The sequence below is a fragment of the Ranitomeya variabilis genome, chromosome 4 (assembly GCF_051348905.1).
Source record: "Ranitomeya variabilis isolate aRanVar5 chromosome 4, aRanVar5.hap1, whole genome shotgun sequence".
Lineage (NCBI taxonomy): Eukaryota > Metazoa > Chordata > Amphibia > Anura > Dendrobatidae > Ranitomeya > Ranitomeya variabilis.
Genome location: NC_135235.1, coordinates 632,760,710 through 632,782,148, shown reverse-complemented (window position 1 = coordinate 632,782,148; position 21,439 = coordinate 632,760,710). Strand labels below are relative to the sequence as shown.

Genomic DNA, 21,439 nt, shown 5'->3' with positions numbered 1-21,439 from the left:
AAATTCACTAATAATGTATGAATATAATATTCATAGGCTAACTCACGTGGGGGTAGATATTATTCAATTCCTCCCTTTGTGCAAGTTTTAGTGATTCATTTTGCTGGCTGGTTAGCTTTTATGGGGTGCATACAATATCTCTCAGTAACTTCCCCACGTGAAGCACATTGTTTTGTAATCCCTGGAAAATCGATCAGTGGCTTTAAGGGCAGCCGCTGGTAGCAAAGTTGCAGCATTAAAGGAAAATTCCTGAGTTTGAATTTATTTGACCACTTCATTCTCCAGCTGAGAGAATCTATGAACTTGATGCACCACGGACTGTCCATCTTAATGATATTGGTCAGTTAGTCTGTAATTATGCTTACCACAAAGGTGAGAGAGACTATGGAGATCTTAATATTAGTAAAAATTGACAATGTTTCCACGGGATCTCTGGTATAATCCCTTTAGCAGGAATTTGGACACAGTCTGAAAGTCACCTGATGGACTAGTTGCTAACTGGCATTTTACAATTTGTGAGGGCAACATATCAAAGAATAATCCATGTCATACACGAAAGTAAAGCAGTTGAACATCAATAATGGAGGGAAGGAGCAAGCCAAGACAGTTGACAACTGAATTTTGGTATATATTGTGTAGACGCTTTATTACATTGAAATGCCATAAAGTAATAAATAACTAACATACTTTCAAGAAATGTATTGAAAAATAATGAAATCGGTTTCATTTTTTGCAGATGACCATATCAAGAGATCAGTGAAACAAAAACCAGCCATACAAAGTAAAGATCTGTTATCTGATACTTTTGAACAGGTTCTGTCCACTGATTCATCACAGAGCGTTAACCAAAATCAAAATATCAGAAATTATGGTGAACATAAAAGAAGTCCCAGAAGAAAGAAGCCGTTTTCATGTTCAGAATGTGGAAAATGTTTCAAATATAAATCCATTTTACTTACGCATCAGAGAGTTCACACAGGAGAGAAGCCATATTTTTGCTCGGAATGTGGGAAATGCTTTACAGATAAATCAACTCTTGTTGGACATCGGAGAATTCACACAGGGGAGAGGCCATTTTCATGTACAGAATGCGAGAAATGTTTTAAGCATAAAAAAAAGCTTGTAAAACATCTAAGAATTCACACAGGGGAGAAGCCTTTTTCTTGTTCAGAATGTGGGAAATGTTTTACAGATAAATCAAATCTTGTTAGACACCAGAGAACTCACACAGGGGAGAAGTTATTTTCATGTTCAGAATGTGGAAAATGTTTTAACTATAAATCTGTTTTAGTCACACATCAAAGAACTCACACAGTAGAAAAGCCGTTTTCGTGTTCAGAATGTGGGAAATGTTTTACAGATAAATCAAATCTTGCTAGACATCAGAGAATTCACACAGGGGGGAAGTTATTTTCTTGTTCAGAATGTGGCAAAAGTTTTAACTATAAATCTGTTTTAGTTACACATCAGAGAATTCACACAGGGGAGAAGCCATTTACATGTTCAGAATGTGGGAAATGTTTTAAAGATAAATCAAATATTGTTATACATCAGAAAATTCACACAGGGGTGAAATTATTTTCATGTTCAGAATGTGGGAAATGTTTTAATCAGAAAGAAAAGCTTGTTAAACATCTGAGAACTCACACAGGAGAGAAGCCATTTCCGTGTGCAGAATGTGGGAAATGTTTTAAAGATAAATCAACTCTTGGTAGACATCAGAAAATTCACACAGGGGAGAAGCCATATTCATGTTCAGAATGTGGGAAATGTTATTCTACAAAATCTGATCTTGTTAGACATCAGAGGATTCACACAAGGAAGAAAAATATAAAAAAATGAAAGTCCTCAGTGCCTGATACATTGGTTTAATGGCTAACTGAAAAGATTTATATATTTTTCCTGTAACACAGGGAACTAGAAATTGTCATGTTCATAATGTGTGAATGTTCCACAAATCTAACCTTGTAGGGGAGGTAGCAAATTGTGCAGGGAAAGAAAAATTGTTGTAGTTAATCTTTTATTTTATGGTTAACTACTTCAAACATATATGTAGGATGTAAAGATGACTTTTAGAAATTGTGACCTTGTGTAATTTTGGTCTACACCTCAAGATGTTTTTTTTCCGCAGACTATGAAATTCTACAGGATGTGTATGTCTAGAATAATTGTATTTAAGATTATTGTAAAGTTTGCAGTTAATTAGTTCCCCTTCAATGGAAGTCTTCAAACAGAGGTTGGATAGACATCTGTCTGAGAGGGTTTAGTGAATCCTGCGCTGCATTGAGCAGGGGTTGGACACAACCTTGAGGTCCCTTCCAACTCTAATATTCTAGGATTCTATGAATGTGTTATTTTTTTTAGTAAAGAATACCATTCATTGAAGCTCTATTACTGGTGGATTAAGATATCCAAGGTAGTCTTTTTCCTATATTGTGATTGAATATCTCTGTATCTATATGTAATCATTTGTTGTATAAAATGTATTATGTTACCTCAATAAACTCAGATCAGAATGGAATCTTTACAGCGTCTTGTCTTCCTGCACACGTTATATAGTTTACTTCTTAATAATTTCAATCATTTTAGTATCAAACTAAATTCTATGATACCAGTCCTCGACACATATGCCATGAGGTACCTAATTGTCACTTCTCCATCAGAACCTGAGACATCTGCTTCTGTCTCCAGGCGCCAACGTATTCACTCTGCGGGCGGCATTGGTGAGAGAGGAGATGTCCGAACCAGAAGCTCTGGACGACAGGCTCTGTCCAGCCATTAAGGTTACAGTGGCTGGGACCTGTAGTACGATTCAGTCTGGCAGTGTGGGTATGTGTGCTGCCCACCTGAAGTTATCAGCTCTCTTCTCCAGCCAATTGGAGAGTACCACACCCTATTAAAGCTTCCAGCTTACTGTTGGAAGCTGCCAGATATAGCTCAATGTTTCCCTGGCTAGGTGTGCGTCTTCTTCTCCTCTTTGATGTAGTATATTCCTATTTTGACATCGGCTTCTTTCAGACCATTCTTACAGATCCTGATTTTGTACATAACGTGACCTCTCGGCTCTGACCCTGCTTGGCGACCATTCCTACCCCTGGACATCAGCCCTTCCATGGTAGCATTGCATTGGGTGCCTGTACAGGGGTTAAACGGTATTGGGATTTCTCAGGAGTTTGACAGATGGAGTGGCTTGTGCCAAGTCTGTGCAGGACAGCCTTTTGAGTTTGTAGCTTCAAGCAGACATTACATTGATGCACAGATTTTGTGTGGAAATTAATGCCAGGGGAGCTCTGGATTTCTGCAGTTACTGAGTTAGCAGAGCAGTAGTGACTTTTATGCACTATGCTTCTAAATATTATGTGACTTTTCATAGCTGAATTGCTGCGGTTACTAGATGCTTAGACTACTCAGTAATACTCCTAAATAATAAGGAGAATCAAGAGTTTTTACATATAAAAAGTATATATTTTATTACATATAATGTTAATAAATATTCATTATAACAAGTACAAAGACAATCTGTCAATATGGAAGGGAAGATGATCCAGCTTGGTGATAACGTAGCGTGAACGCTTAAACACAGGACTGACTATGTGCTGAAATTCCTGGACAATTACCAACTGCCAGGTGGGCATATATAAGGTAACCCTAGCTGCCATCTACATGTAGTGTAGAATGTTGGGTGTAGCGTGTAGGGTGTAGAGTGTAGCGTGTAGCTTGTAGAGCGTAGGGTGTAGAGTGTAGCGTGTAGGTAGTAGCGTGTAGAGTGTAGGGTGTAGCTTGTAGAGTGTAGCGTGTAGGGTGTAGCGTGTAGGGTGTAGAGTGTGGAGTGTCGGGTGTAGGGTGTAGAGTGTAGCGTGTACAGTGTAGCGTGTAGGGAGTAGGGTGTAGAGTGTAGCGTGTAGGGTGTAGCGTGTAGAGTGTGGAGTGTCGGGTGTAGGGTGTAGAGTGTAGGGTGTAGGGTGTACAGTGTAGGGTGTAGCGTGTAGGGAGTAGGGTGTTCGCATCTCGGCTTCAGGAAAATGGCCGCCGCGATCTCCATCTGCGCACACGCGGCATCCCGCGGCCATTTTCCTGAAGCCCCGGGCAGCAGAGCGCTCCATCTGCGCACGCGCGGCCAAAGGAAGATGGCCGCCCCCACCGATCACCAATGAAATAGTGCACATCGCGCTCTTTTCACTCCCCTGTGCAGTGGATTCGGGACCTTGGGCATGCGCACACCACTACGCCACCAACGGAAAACTAAGCAAGATCTGGGGGAAGACACCACGCCCATCTGACCAGACCAGCCTGATTGACAGGCGAAAACAGCTACTTTGGTAACGTATTTCGGCAGCATAGGTGGGGAATCGGGGTCCACAAAATACACTATTGCAATGCACAGCTCAGGCCCTATTTAACAGTATTTTTATCTCATACGGAAAAAACGGGGTGACAGGTTCCTTTTAAGGGAAGCCCTGGGGACATACTTCACCTGTGGGAAGTTACACCATCTAGCTGCCATTCCATCACCCCAGCGGAGCCCTAGCAGCGTCGGTCACCCTGACCGAACACCACAGGTGGCGTCACGAACACTTGACAAACTCTCACCTACACCTTTAATTGGGCGCCCCTTAGCAGGGCCATGGACCGGGTCGGGCCACCGTGACATCCCTGGAACCGAGACAGAAGGGACCCGGTACCGAGTACCCCGTTGCCCTGCGCTTGGGGGCCGCTCCAGAAGCCCGTGGGCCACATCCGGCCCTCTGGCTGTCTCAGTCTGGATAGCAGTGGGGCTGAAAACCTGCGGGCTGCACCGTGCCCGCCCGCTCACTCACTGTCTCCCGCAGTCAGCATTGGTGGAGGAGGGGCCTCCGGCTCGTGCTGTATATGGGGAGGCTGTGTGGGGCTCATGCTGTACATGGGGAGGCTGTGTGGGGCTCATGCTGTATATAGGGAGGCTGTGTGGGGCTCATGCTGTATATAGATAGGCTGTGTGGGGATCATGCCGTATATAGGGAGGCTGTGTGGGGCTCATGCCGTATATAGGGAGGCTGTGTGTGGCTCATGCTGTATATAGGGAGGCTGTGTGGGGCTCATGCTGTATATAGGGAGGCTGTGTGGGGCTCATGCCGCACATAAGGAGGCTGTGTGGGGCTCATGCCATATATAGGGAGGCTGTGTGGGGATCATGCCGTATATAGGGAGGCTGTGTGGGGCTCATGCTGTATATGGGGAGGCTGTGTGGGGCTCATGCTGTATATAGGGAGGCTGTGTGGGGCTCATGCAGTACATAGGGAGGCTGTGTGGGGCTCATGCTGTACATAGGGAGGCTGTGTGGGGCTCATGCTGTATATAGGGAGGCTGTATGGGGATCATGCCGTATATAGGGAGGCTGTGTGGGGCTCATGCTGTATATAGGGAGGCTGTGTGGGGCTCATGCCGTACATAGGGAGGCTGTGTGGGGCTCATGCTGTATATAGGGAGGCTTTGTGAGGCTCATGCCGTATATAGGGAGGCTGTGTGGGGCTCATGCCGCATATGTAGTAGGCTGTGTGAGGCTCATGCTGTATATAAGGGGCTGTGGGGGGTTCAAAGATATATGGGGGTGTCAGCATACATAATTATGCTCAATATTGGGTGATATTAATTTATTAATATTAATTGTGAGCAGAATTAATTTCAAGCTATTAGTTTGGCCCTTCGCAACAGTCATGATCTCTCATGTGGCCACTCGGGAAAATTAATTGCCCACCCCTGCTTTAAATGATTTGTTCAGTATGCCTCTGGAGAACAAAACATATAAAGACTGATTTATTATTACATTTGTGCCTTATTTTTTTTTAACATTTGCTTGTGAAACTGTCATAGATTCATAGCTTTAACCCCTTAACTACCAGAGGTATTTTTGGTCTTGTATTTTCATTTTTTTGCTCCCCTTCCTCCCAGAACCATAGCTTTTTTTTTTTTTGGGTTAACCCCTTCATGACTCAGCCTATTTTGACCTTAATGACCTGGACGTTTTTTGCAATTCTCACCAGTGTCTCTTTATGAGGTAATAACTCAGGAACGCGTCAACGGATCCTAGCGGTTCTGAGATTGTTTTTTGTGACATATTGGGCTTCATGTTAGTGGTAAATTTAGGTCTATAATTTTTGCGTTTATTTGTGAAAAAAACGGAAATTTGGCTAAAATTTTGAAAATTTCGCAATTTTCAAATTTTGAATTTTTATTCTGTTAAATGAGAGAGTTATGTGACACAAAATAGTTAATAAATAACATTACCCACATGTCTACTTTACATCAGCACAATTTTGGAAACAAAATTTTTTTTGCTAGGAAGTTATAACGGTTAAAATTTGACCAGTGATTTCTCATTTTTACAACGATGTACAATAACAAATTGTTTTGTGGTACCGTGTTAGCCAGAAAAATCGATGTGAATACTTTTCTGCCCAATGATGACAGAAGTATTCTAGGAGTGATACCTTTATTGGCTAACCAGAAAATGATATGTTTGCAAGCTTTCAGAGCCAGAGGAAGGAGCCACTGTGCTCTGAAAGCTTGCAAGCATATCATTTTCTGGTTAGCCAGTAAAGGTATCACTCCTAGAATACTTCTGTCGTCATTGGGCAGAAAAGCATTCACATAATTTTTACAACAAAATTTACAAAACCATTTTTTTAGGGACCATCTCACATTTGAAGTCAGTTTGAGGGGTCTATATGGCTGAAAATACCCAAAAGTGACACCATTCTAAAAACTGCACCCCTCAAGGTGCTCAAAACCACATTCAAGAAGTTTATTAACCCTTCAGGTGCTTCACAGCAGCAGAAGCAACATGGAAGGAAAAAATGAACATTTAACTTTTTAGTCAGAAAAATGATCTTTTAGCAACAATTTTTATATTTTCTCAAGGGTAAAAAGAGAAACTGGACCCCAAAAGTTATTGTACAATTTGTCCTGAGTACGCCGATACCCCATATGTGGGGGGGAACCACTGTTTGGGCGCACGACAGGGCTCGGAAGGGAAGGAGCGCAATTTTACTTTTTCAATTAAAAATTGGCTCCAATCTTTAGCGGACACCATGTCCTCTAAGAGCCCCTGTGTGCATAAACATTGAAGCTCCCCCACAAGTGACCCCATTTTGGAAACTAGACCCTCCAAGGAGCTTATCTAGATGCATAGTGAGCACTTTTAACACCCAGGTGCTGCACAAATTGATCCGTAAAAATGAAAAACTACGGTACTTTTTTTCACAAAAAAATTCTTTTGGCCTCAATTTTTTTATTTTCACATGGGCAACAGGCAAAAATGGATCCTAAAATTTATTGGGCAATTTCTCCTGAGTACACTGATACCTCACGTGTGGGGGTAAACCACTGTTTGGGCACACGGCAGGGCTCGGAAGGGAAGGAGCGCCATTTGACTTTTTGAATGAAAAATTAGCTCCAAAAGTTAGCAGAAACCATGTGGCGTTTGGAGAGCCCCAGTGTGCCTAAACATTGGAGCTCCCACACATGTGACCCCATTTTGGAATCTAGATCTCCCATGGAACTAATCTAGATGTGCGGTGACCATTTTAAACACCCAAGTGCTTCACAGAAGTTTATAACTCAGAGCCGTGAAAATAAAAAATAATTTTTCTTTCCTCAAAAATTGTTTTAGCAAGCAATTTTTTATTTTCACAGGGGTAACAGGAAAAATTGGACCCCAATAGTTGTTGCCCAGTTTGTCCTGAGTATGCTGGTACCCTATATGTGGGGGTAAACCACTGTTTGGGCACACGTCGGGGCTCGGAAAGGAAGTAGTGACGTTTTGAAATGTAGACTTTGATGGAACGGTCTGCGGGCGTCACATTGCGTTTGCAGAGCCGCTGATGTGCCTAAACAGTAGAAACCCCCCACAAGTGACCCAATTTTGGAAATTAGACCCCCCAAGGAACTTATCTAGATGTGTGGTGATCACTTTGAACTCCCAAGTGCTTCACAGAAGTTTATAACGCAAAGCCGTGAAAATAAAAAATAATTTTTCTTTCCTCAAAAATTATGTTTTAGCAAGCAATTTTTTATTTTCGCAAGGGTAACAGGAGAAATTGGACCCCAATTGTTGTTGCCCAGTTTGTTCTGATTATGCTGATACTCCATATGTGGGGGTAAACCACTGTTTGGGCGCACGTCGGGGCTTGGAAGGAAGCACCATTTGACTTTTTTAACGCAAGATTGGCTGGAATCAATGGTGGCGCCATGTTGCGTTTGGAGACCCCTGATGTGCCTAAACAGTGGAAACCCCTCAATTCCAACTCCAGCACACCCCTAACACTAATCCCAACTCTAGCCATAACCCTAATCACAACCCTAACCCCAACACACCCCTAACCACAACCCTAACCCTAATCCCAACCCTAACCCCAACACACCCCTAACCATAACCCTAACCACAAGCCTAATATTAACCCTATTTCCAACCCTAGCCCTAATTCCAACCCTAACCCTTGGGCTATGTGCCCACGTTGCGAATTCGTGTGAGATTTTTCCACACCATTTTTGAAAAATCCGCAGGTAAAAGGCACTGCGTTTATCTGCGGATTTACCGTGGATTTCCAGTGGTTTTTGTGCGGATTTCACCTGCGGATTCCTATTGAGGAACAGGTGTAAAACGCTGCGGAATCCGCACAAAGAATTGACATGCTGCGGAAAATACAACGCAGCGTTTCCGTGTGGTATATTCCGCACCATGGGCACAGCGGATTTGGTTTTCCATAGGTTTACATGGTACTGTAAACATGATGGAAAACTGCTACGAATCTGCAGCGGCCAATCCGCTGCAGATCCGCAGCCAAATCCGCACCGTGTGCACATAGACTACTGTAATTCTAACCCTAACCCTAGTTCTAACCCTAATTCTAACCCTAACCCTAGTTCTAACCCTAACTCTAACCCTAACCCTAGTTCTAACCCTAATCCTAGTGGAAAAATAAAAGTAAAAATATTTTCTTTATTATTGTCCCTACCTATGGGGGCGATAAAGGTGGGGTTCATTTACTGTTTTTTTATTTTGATCACTGTGATAGGTTTTATCACAGTGATCAAAATGTACCTGGAACGAATCTGCCGTCCGACAGATTCGGCGGGCGCACTGCGCATGCGCCCGCCATTTTGGAAGATGGCGGCGCCCATGGAGAAGACGGATGGACACTGGGAGGCTCGGTAAGTTTGAGGGGGTGGGATCGGAGCCTGGAGGGAGCGGACAGGAGGAGCGGACAGGAGGACGGAGGGGAGCGGAGCACAGTACGGGACAGGACGGAGGACTGGGGAGGAGATCGGTGGCAGATCAGGGTTTCCAGCCATGGCCGATGATATTGCAGAATCGGCCATGGCTGGATTGTAATATTTCACCACTTTTCATAGGTGAAATATTGCAAATTGCTCTGATTGACTGCTTCACTTTCAACAGCCAATCAGAGCGATCATAGCCACTGGGCTAAAGTACCACTCCTCCTGTCCCTGCAGATCAGGTGAAATTGGAATTAACCCTTTCACCTGATCTGCAGGGACGCAATCCCTCCATGACGCCACATAGGCGTCACAGGTCGGATTGGCACCCACTTTCATGACGCCTACGTGGCGTCACAGGTCGGGAAGGGGTTAAAATGGCCGTGTGAGGGCTTGTTTTTTGCGGGACGAGTTGTTCTTTTGAATGGCACCATTGGTTATACCATGTCCTGTAGTAGAAAGCACGGAAAAAAATTCCAAGTGCGGTGAAATTGCAAAATACTGCAATCCCACACTTGTTTTTTGTTTGGCTTTTTTTACTAGGTTCACTAAATGCTAAAACTGACCTGCCATTATGATTCCCCAGTTTATTTTGTGTTCATAGACACCAAACATGTCTAGGTTCTTTTTTATCTAAGTCGTGAAAAAGCACTCCAAACTTTGTTTAAAAAAAAAAATTGCTCCATTTTCCAATACCCAGGTTGGATGAGGGCTTATTTTTTTGCGTGCCGAGCTGACGTTTTTAATGATACCATTTTGGTGTAGATACGATCTATTGATTCAAAGGAATGGAGCACACTCAGCAAATCATGTGGTGCAGGCTGTACTTGGGAAGAACCCAATACCAGTCAAATAAGGGAGAAAACAGCCGCACTCTAGAGTGCGGCTGTTTTCTCCCTTATTTGATACGATCTATTGATCGCCCGTTATTGCATTTTAATGCAATGTCGCGGCGACCAAAGAAACATAATTCTGCCGTTTTGACTTTTTTTCTCGCTACACCTTTAGCGATCAGGTTAATCCTTTTTTTTTATTGATTGGGCAATTCTGAAAGCGCCGATACCAAATTAATGTATGTTTGATTTTTTTAATTGTTTTATTTTGAATGGGGCAAAAAGGGGAGTGATTTGAACTTTTATATTTTTTTTACTTTTTTAGATTTTTAAAAACTTTTTTTTTTACTTTTGGCATGCTTCAATAGTCTCCATACGAGACTAGAAGCTGCCACAACCCTATTAGCTCTGCTACATAGAGGCGATGATCAGATCGCCTCTATGTAGTAGAATTACTCACTTGCTATGAGTGCTAACCAACAGGAGACCTCTGGTTGTCATGCCAACAAATCGGTGACCCGCGGTCATGGAAAGGGGTTAAAGGTTGAAAATCCATTGAAGTCAACCTATATCCTAACATGTTGATCCAGAAGAAGGCAAAAACTGAATAAGGCTGGTTTCACATTAGCGTATCTGTGCGCAGCGTATGATCCGCATAGATCCACATGCGTCATTGGTACATATCTTTAACATGGTGTACGCAGGGACATGCGTTCGCATGCGGATGCGTACGCATGCGTCGTTTTGCGGTGTGCGGTGAATGCAGCATGTTGCATTTTTTGAGCCGTCAAATATTGCGTAATCATGCACATGCGGATGAGTGCGTCAAAACAACGCATTACTGTCTATGGGAATGCATTGTTATGCAAGGACATGCATACGCATGCGTTCAATACACATGCCTGCTTCAAACTGAACATGTCCAGGAACTGGTTTCAGCCACTCCTAAAACAAAGGGGTATAAAAGGGGGTGAGGACACAGCAATTTCATTACTCTCAATACTCTGGATGCGAGCACAAGACTTTGGATGTAAATATAGAATCTTTGAAAATGTCTGTCTATCTTTGCAGTCTGTACTCTGTAATAATTTTTTTTTCTGTTCCTTGTAGACTGTTTGCTACTCCGGTCCTGGACTGCCATCCTGGTGCTGCCTTCCTAGTGCTGCCGTCCTGGTGCTGCCTTCCTGGTGCTGCCTGGTGAGTTGTAATTGAATTTGTTTTCAGTTTTACTTAAAAAATTTTATTTACATCATCTATAGGTTCCACAACGTGAGGCAGACAAACCAGACATTGATAACGACCAACTACTTCAATATGTGCAAGAGCGAGCAGCGTTGTGGGACACCCGTGATCATAATGGTTCTGACTCAGCATTGATTCAACGACTCTGGGAAGAGGTGGCAAGATCGCTACTGGCTGATTGGGACTGTGCCACGCCACATGCCAGAAAGGAATTTCGTAAGTATTGCAACGTGGTCTTACGCGGCAGTGAACCTGTTAATGTAGGTGAATTGTTTTACAATTAATTTTTTCCTTTTTATCCCTCTTTACAGTGAAGAGAATAAAAGTCCCTTGGCGTTCGATGAAGGATCGCTTCAATAAGGATGTGAGAGAGATGATTCAGGTTCCAAGAGGTTCTGCTCCAACAATCCGAAAATATAAGTACCATCGTCTGCTTTCGTTTCTGAGGCCTGCGGTTGCTCAGTGAACGTGAGTATCTTTTGTGTTGTCTTATTATTTAAACGTTTTATTTTTTTACTAATGTTTTTCATTTATTTTCCACAAAGAACCTGGAGCAGCACCACTCAACCTGGATCATCCTCTCATCGACCAGCCAATGAACTGACCCAATCCCAATCATGCACCAGCGATGGAGCAGCCAGGCAGGCTTCACAGGCTGGGGAACAGGCAGCCGGTCCATCTGGTTTTCCCCTCTCCCTGCCCTCTGCCACTACTTTACTTGGGTCTGCTCACCAGTGGCAGAGGGCCTGGGAGAGGACAGTCATGCCTGAGTTTATTCACTTAAGCTCGGTCTTCCAGGATGGGATGAAGGTGGTTGTAGAAAGACTGGATGGCACTCAGGTGAACACACTTTTCCAGGAAGTCCACAGACGCCTTGTCTGCCTGGAAGCTGACCTTAATAGACCGACGCAACATTATTTTTCCGCTATAGAATGGGGCGTGTCGGAAAACCTTAGTCCTGAACTCCAGCTGTATGTGATGAAGGCCTGTCAGGCTGCTAACACTGAGGCCACGCAGCGGTCCCGATATCAGCAGCAGGCACAAACTTCTTTGCCTAAAGGTCAACAAGCTCCAGCACAGCATCAGTGGCAGAATCCGCCAGCACCTTTCCAAACATCACAAGGACTTGGATACCAGTCTGCTCAACAAGTGACCTATCCACCACCACCACCGCTGGACATTAGGACTGTTCCTACAGTACCCAGGTACACCATGCAGCCAAGTGCAGCAGCCCAGCCTTCAAGTTACACCAAGCAGCCGAGTTTAGCAGCTCAGCCTTCAACTTACACCAAACATCTGAGTGCAGCAGCCCAGCCTTCAACTTACACGACCAGGGCCACCATCAGGGCAGTACTACCCTTACATGTGTAAGGGGCCCGGAGAGGAGAGGCAAGGAGGGAGGGCCCGGACTGACTGAGACACACTGGCACCATGTAAAAAAATCAAGACAAAATGAATGGGGATTATAAAAGGCCAGTGTTGAACATAGAATCCCCTTAAAACTTAGCTTTTAATGATGACATATATAAAACCCTAACCCAAAAAAAAAAAAAAAAAAAAACCTTGGTTAAATAACCACGATAAGATACCACCAATAGGTAACCTGTTGAGGTACTACAATAAAACCTACTGCTCACCTCTGCCTAGCTGTGGAGGTTGGCACCCTAAGATACGATTATTTGGCGCCCCCACTCAGACGTAGGCTGTCCCTCACTTCCCTAACGAATCCCTACCATTAAAGGTGGGAAAACAAAATAGTGGAGGGCAGTGGTGAAAAGATAGTGCAAAAAATAACCCCAACATACAATAGCAAACACCCCCACTTAGGATGGTAATAACAATAGAAATGCAGCACTTCGCTCAATAGCGACCCATGTCATATTAAATAATTGAGTCCAACGATAAACATCTCAGTTCTTTGTCCGTCCTGGATACAGCCAATAGTATAAACAGACAATAGACACCGGAATGGTAGACCAAGATATGATACTAAGAGAGACAAAAGATCACTTAGCGTGTGCTGACGTCATCCCGACGCGTTTCCCCGTTTGCACGGTTCATCAGGAGGAAATTATGTGGTGGCCGATATTGCCTCATGCCATGAAGATGGATAGCATAAGCCGGCGGTGGTAATCGGCGGATATAAATAGATAGCATTAAATCCGCGCACCTTCATAGGCCCCGCCCCCAGTCGGGGGCAGCGTAATAACATCCGGGTAATGATTGCGTTAAAAATCCCAATATAACACCAAAAATGGATACCACAAACCCTATTAGCACCCCAAAGGCTTACCAACATATAAAGAAAAAGATAAATGAGGATTCTCAAAAGCCATAGGCCGTCAGTCACCTGCCCGATGTATTTACTTCCGGGTCCTAAGGACACTGCGGCGCGTACATCTCTCCCTCTCAAGATCATGCGCATTGATCCATTCACCCTAATTTGGAACGCAAGCAGACGGCAGTCTGCGCTCCAAAGGGAGTCTGCGTAGTGGTGAATGGGAGGAGGAGTAGCAAGAGAGGGGAGGGGAGAGAAGGGGCGTACCCAATTGCCCATGGAGCAGAAAAATTCGTCGGTATATGTCATACAGCATATAATAGAATGTAATAAGTACATAGACATGATGATTAATACCCAACAGCTGCACAGAATAGAGAATGAGGATAAACCTCGGAAAGGGTAAACTACATGATATATATAACCCAGGACAATAGCCGGTGAACAAACATATGATAGAGATATATTGACAATGGTTCTAAATAAACATTGGGATAATAAAACGCCTTAAGATAAATTGGGTAACAATATTAAATAAACATAGTATTTGATAAATAATTAATTCCCTAAAATTGGGAGCATGCATAAGCATACCAGGATAGGAGATTGTTTCGGTATATATTCCAAACTACTATTGTATTTGTGCATAACAGGCCGGTCAAACAAAGGTAAATTCCATGATGTTCAAATGAAACAGGTATATGACAGACATTCATTCAGCCCCTTCGGGGACATTGATTGCATCCTATATATCCACTCAGTCTCTCTCCTTAACAAAACTTTGTCAAGATCGCCTCCCCTAATTTTAGGTCTAACCAATTCGATCATACTGAAAGAGATTTGCTGGATACTGCCACAATGAGAGTCATTCATATGGCGAGCAACTGGGGTATCCCGTTTATGCCTAATATCCCCCAGATGCTCGCCAACCCTGACTCTTAATTCCCTCAGAGTCTTCCCTATATAGTCCAAAGGACATGTACAGGTAGCTTTATAGATCACACCAGTAGATTTGCAATTTCCGAAGTCCCTTACAGAAAACATTCTACCACTCGATGCACTCCGAAAAACCTTGCCCTGAGACATGACTTCACATTTAGTGCAGTTACCACACCTGAAAAAGCCCAAGGGTTTTCTGTCAAGCCATGTCCCTAGTTTTGGTGGTCTCTGGTATAAGCTGTGCACCAGACGATCTCCTATAGATCTACCCTTCCTATATGTCACACTCGGTTTCAGTGGTAGATATTTCCTTAGCGCTGGATCCGCCAATAAGATCCCCCAATGTTTTTTAAGGACCTGGTAAACCCTCTCTGACTGCCCGTCAAAGGTTCCAATGAGTCTAACCACCTCCTCCTTAGCTCGACTAGCGTTATCCTTAGGCCTCAACAGGGACTGCCTATCCATCCCCAAAGTATCAAAAAAGGGGGGATCCAGAACCTCACGGGGATAATCTCTTGCCCTAAAACGTTGGTATAGGTCTTTGGCCTGTTTCTTGTATGTTAAATCATCCGTGCAATTTCTTCTTAGTCTCATGAATTGCCCCTTTGGTATCCCCCTCTTGAGGGGAACCGGATGGTGGCTTGTCCATCTCAGAAGACTATTTGTAGAGGTCGGTTTGCGGTAGGTGCAAGTGCTGATGCTACCATCTAATTCCTTCGAAATTGTCAAGTCAAGGAAATTAATACTCATATCATGGTGTTCGTAGGTAAAATGGAGACCAATGTTGTTCACATTGATAGTCTCCACAAATCTCTGGAGCTCAGCCTCTGGGCCAGACCACAGCACAAGGATATCATCTATGTATCTGGCCCAGAGGCTAATATAAGGGCTCCACCATACTTCACCCTCTCCAAATATGATGGTTTCCTCCCACCAGCCCAGGAAGATATTAGCATACGAGGGGGCACAAGGGCTCCCCATCGCAGTACCCCTGAGCTGGTGGAAGTACTTCCCATCAAAGAGGAAGTAATTACGGGTAAGACAGAATTGCAAAAGTTCCTCCAAGAATAAATTATGTTCCCGACATTCGATCGCTCTCGTTTGTAAATAGTAGGTTATGGCCTCCATCCCACACACGTGGGGGATGCTACTGTAGAGAGCCTCCACATCTATTGATACAAGCAGAGTACCAGATTCCACTGTGATACCTTCCAACTGACTCAATAGATGCGACGTATCGCGGACATAGGAAGGTAGGGACGTGACAAAGGGTCTTAAGATCTTATCTAGATAAATACCACTGTTCTGTGTAGCTGAGTCAATACCGGATACAATAGGGCGCCCTTTTAAGGGGGACAAACCCTTATGCACCTTCGGTAAAGCATAGAAGGTAGGCCTCACTGGGTTATTCGGTCTCAAAAACTTCCATTCATTAAGGGATAAAAGATTCTCCTCTTTAGCCCTGTCCAGAATATCTGATAGTTCATGGCTATAGCTCATGGTAGGGTCATGATCCAGAACCTCATAGGTGTCTGCATCGTCCAACAACTGATGACACATATTCAAATAAACACATTGGTCCATAAGCACCAGGTTGCCACCCTTGTCAGACGCCTTAATAACAACGTCTCTGTTCTTTTCCAAATTTTCTAGGGCTATGCTCTCTTCCTCAGAGAGATTTGTAGACCCATGCTGATTGATACGTGGTATTTTACATAAGTCATTTTCAACCAGTTGGATAAAGATATCTACACTCGTGGTGTCCTTTAGGGGTGGCATCCTGGTGCTTTTATTTTTTAGATCTGTAAAAGGACCCTTCCCTCTTTCCTGTTCATTCTCTCTCAAGAGGTCAGTTAATGTTCGTACACCCTCCATATCTTCCTCTGATAATCCTAATTTTTTACATTCTTCAGAATCATATTTCTGGAAAAACAATTTCCATTTAAGATTTCTACCGAAAAGATTTACATCTTTAACCCATTGGAAGCAATTAAACACCCCAGTCGGTACAAAATTTAGGCCCTTCTGTAGGACAGAATACTCATCACTTGATAGAACATGTGATGATAGATTTATAATCTGTCCCTGACTCACAGATGCCTTCTCCGTAGGTCGTAACCTGTTGTCAGCAGACCTCGTTCCAAAAAAGATTGTGAGGATGAGGATGATTGTGGCCCAGTCATATTTAATTCTGATCAATCAATCAGCATGGGTCTACAAATCTCTCTGAGGAAGAGAGCATAGCCCTAGAAAATTTGGAAAAGAACAGAGACGTTGTTATTAAGGCGTCTGACAAGGGTGGCAACCTGGTGCTTATGGACCAATGTGTTTATTTGAATATGTGTCATCAGTTGTTGGACGATGCAGACACCTATGAGGTTCTGGATCATGACCCTACCATGAGCTATAGCCATGAACTATCAGATATTCTGGACAGGGCTAAAGAGGAGAATCTTTTATCCCTTAATGAATGGAAGTTTTTGAGACCGAATAACCCAGTGAGGCCTACCTTCTATGCTTTACCGAAGGTGCATAAGGGTTTGTCCCCCTTAAAAGGGCGCCCTATTGTATCCGGTATTGACTCAGCTACACAGAACAGTGGTATTTATCTAGATAAGATCTTAAGACCCTTTGTCACGTCCCTACCTTCCTATGTCCGCGATACGTCGCATCTATTGAGTCAGTTGGAAGGTATCACAGTGGAATCTGGTACTCTGCTTGTATCAATAGATGTGGAGGCTCTCTACAGTAGCATCCCCCACGTGTGTGGGATGGAGGCCATAACCTACTATTTACAAACGAGAGCGATCGAATGTCGGGAACATAATTTATTCTTGGAGGAACTTTTGCAATTCTGTCTTACCCGTAATTACTTCCTCTTTGATGGGAAGTACTTCCACCAGCTCAGGGGTACTGCGATGGGGAGCCCTTGTGCCCCCTCGTATGCTAATATCTTCCTGGGCTGGTGGGAGGAAACCATCATATTTGGAGAGGGTGAAGTATGGTGGAGCCCTTATATTAGCCTCTGGGCCAGATACATAGATGATATCCTTGTGCTGTGGTCTGGCCCAGAGGCTGAGCTCCAGAGATTTGTGGAGACTATCAATGTGAACAACATTGGTCTCCATTTTACCTACGAACACCATGATATGAGTATTAATTTCCTTGACTTGACAATTTCGAAGGAATTAGATGGTAGCATCAGCACTTGCACCTACCGCAAACCGACCTCTACAAATAGTCTTCTGAGATGGACAAGCCACCATCCGGTTCCCCTCAAGAGGGGGATACCAAAGGGGCAATTCATGAGACTAAGAAGAAATTGCACGGATGATTTAACATACAAGAAACAGGCCAAAGACCTATACCAACGTTTTAGGGCAAGAGATTATCCCCGTGAGGTTCTGGATCCCCCCTTTTTTGATACTTTGGGGATGGATAGGCAGTCCCTGTTGAGGCCTAAGGATAACGCTAGTCGAGCTAAGGAGGAGGTGGTTAGACTCATTGGAACCTTTGACGGGCAGTCAGAGAGGGTTTACCAGGTCCTTAAAAAACATTGGGGGATCTTATTGGCGGATCCAGCGCTAAGGAAATATCTACCACTGAAACCGAGTGTGACATATAGGAAGGGTAGATCTATAGGAGATCGTCTGGTGCACAGCTTATACCAGAGACCACCAAAACTAGGGACATGGCTTGACAGAAAACCCTTGGGCTTTTTCAGGTGTGGTAACTGCACTAAATGTGAAGTCATGTCTCAGGGCAAGGTTTTTCGGAGTGCATCGAGTGGTAGAATGTTTTCTGTAAGGGACTTCGGAAATTGCAAATCTACTGGTGTGATCTATAAAGCTACCTGTACATGTCCTTTGGACTATATAGGGAAGACTCTGAGGGAATTAAGAGTCAGGGTTGGCGAGCATCTGGGGGATATTAGGCATAAACGGGATACCCCAGTTGCTCGCCATATGAATGACTCTCATTGTGGCAGTATCCAGCAAATCTCTTTCAGTATGATCGAATTGGTTAGACCTAAAATTAGGGGAGGCGATCTTGACAAAGTTTTGTTAAGGAGAGAGACTGAGTGGATATATAGGATGCAATCAATGTCCCCGAAGGGGCTGAATGAATGTCTGTCATATACCTGTTTCATTTGAACATCATGGAATTTACCTTTGTTTGACCGGCCTGTTATGCACAAATACAATAGTAGTTTGGAATATATACCGAAACAATCTCCTATCCTGGTATGCTTATGCATGCTCCCAATTTTAGGGAATTAATTATTTATCAAATACTATGTTTATTTAATATTGTTACCCAATTTATCTTAAGGCGTTTTATTATCCCAATGTTTATTTAGAACCATTGTCAATATATCTCTATCATATGTTTGTTCACCGGCTATTGTCCTGGGTTATATATATCATGTAGTTTACCCTTTCCGAGGTTTATCCTCATTCTCTATTCTGTGCAGCTGTTGGGTATTAATCATCATGTCTATGTACTTATTACATTCTATTATATGCTGTATGACATATACCGACGAATTTTTCTGCTCCATGGGCAATTGGGTACGCCCCTTCTCTCCCCTCCCCTCTCTTGCTACTCCTCCTCCCATTCACCACTACGCAGACTCCCTTTGGAGCGCAGACTGCCGTCTGCTTGCGTTCCAAATTAGGGTGAATGGATCAATGCGCATGATCTTGAGAGGGAGAGATGTACGCGCCGCAGTGTCCTTAGGACCCGGAAGTAAATACATCGGGCAGGTGACTGACGGCCTATGGCTTTTGAGAATCCTCATTTATCTTTTTCTTTATATGTTGGTAAGCCTTTGGGGTGCTAATAGGGTTTGTGGTATCCATTTTTGGTGTTATATTGGGATTTTTAACGCAATCATTACCCGGATGTTATTACGCTGCCCCCGACTGGGGGCGGGGCCTATGAAGGTGCGCGGATTTAATGCTATCTATTTATATCCGCCGATTACCACCGCCGGCTTATGCTATCCATCTTCATGGCATGAGGCAATATCGGCCACCACATAATTTCCTCCTGATGAACCGTGCAAACGGGGAAACGCGTCGGGATGACGTCAGCACACGCTAAGTGATCTTTTGTCTCTCTTAGTATCATATCTTGGTCTACCATTCCGGTGTCTATTGTCTGTTTATACTATTGGCTGTATCCAGGACGGACAAAGAACTGAGATGTTTATCGTTGGACTCAATTATTTAATATGACATGGGTCGCTATTGAGCGAAGTGCTGCATTTCTATTGTTATTACCATCCTAAGTGGGGGTGTTTGCTATTGTATGTTGGGGTTATTTTTTGCACTATCTTTTCACCACTGCCCTCCACTATTTTGTTTTCCCACCTTTAATGGTAGGGATTCGTTAGGGAAGTGAGGGACAGCCTACGTCTGAGTGGGGGCGCCAAATAATCGTATCTTAGGGTGCCAACCTCCACAGCTAGGCAGAGGTGAGCAGTAGGTTTTATTGTAGTACCTCAACAGGTTACCTATTGGTGGTATCTTATCGTGGTTATTTAACCAAGGTTTTTTTTTTTTTTTTGGGTTAGGGTTTTATATATGTCATCATTAAAAGCTAAGTTTTAAGGGGATTCTATGTTCAACACTGGCCTTTTATAATCCCCATTCATTTTGTCTTGATTTTTTTGCGAATAGCCCATAGGATATGGCGAGCTTTCTTTCGGCACCAATCAATACCGATTTGTGGGTACAGGACGCCAACCAGGTTTTTTCCACCAATACTTTACCCTCCGAGAGCCCAGATAATCCCTCACTAAAAACACTCTTTAAAGAACTATATTGGGGATACAAGGAGAATATCAAATCGTGGTGGGAGGTAAAAGGTCTGGAAAATTATATTAAAAATCAAATTGTCCCTAAGGGACTACGCATTAATATCCAGCCCTCACCACGTACAACCAATCCCCTACTTCTGACAGCGTGGACAAAAGAGTCTGTTGAGTCCTCTATTCGCTTCATGCAACTCCTATTAAAAGAGGAACAGAGGCTTTTCGAGGACTCCACAAAGAAACTCAATAATCTCATTGAGAAGGTACAAAAGTTTAAATCTGACCCGGAATTTATTAAACGAGAAAATACACTACAAACATCTGTAGAGAAATTTCAAACTAATTTAAAGGAACGTAAGCACAATCAGTTTTTACGGGATTATACAGAGTTTAAAGAGAACCGGGCATACGACTATCAGCCAAGGGTGAACTCTGAGGTGTCGTCTTCAGATATTGACACCTCGGATACGGAACGTACAGAGGGTTTTTCAGGCTATCGTGGGAGAGGAAAGTATACTAAAGGGAAATGGCGGACAACAAAAAACTATCACAGACAGAGAGGCATCGGAAGAGGGAGCCAGTCAGAATTAAATATGACTGGGCCACAATCATCCTCATCCTCACAATCTTTTTTGGAACGAGGTCTGCTGACAACAGGTTACGACCTACGGAGAAGGCATCTGTGAGTCAGGGACAGATTATAAATCTATCATCACATGTTCTATCAAGTGATGAGTATTCTGTCCTACAGAAGGGCCTAAATTTTGTACCGACTGGGGTGTTTAATTGCTTCCAATGGGTTAAAGATGTAAATCTTTTCGGTAGAAATCTTAAATGGAAATTGTTTTTCCAGAAATATGATTCTGAAGAATGTAAAAAATTAGGATTATCAGAGGAAGATATGGAGGGTGTACGAACATTAACTGACCTCTTGAGAGAGAATGAACAGGAAAGAGGGAAGGGTCCTTTTACAGATCTAAAAAATAAAAGCACCAGGATGCCACCCCTAAAGGACACCACGAGTGTAGATATCTTTATCCAACTGGTTGAAAATGACTTATGTAAAATACCACG

At 43.4% G+C, this 21,439-nt stretch overlaps 1 protein-coding gene across 1 annotated transcript in view; it reads left to right on the top strand.

The window, feature by feature from the left end:
- LOC143767328 (uncharacterized) overlaps positions 1-21,439 on the top strand; it is a 56,265-nt gene that overhangs the window by 12,352 nt on the left and 22,474 nt on the right. Inside the window, exon 8 of the mRNA XM_077255570.1 lies at positions 737-1,820. Coding sequence (XP_077111685.1) covers positions 737-1,820 — 1,084 coding nt within the window. The remainder of the gene's footprint in view (positions 1-736; positions 1,821-21,439) is intronic.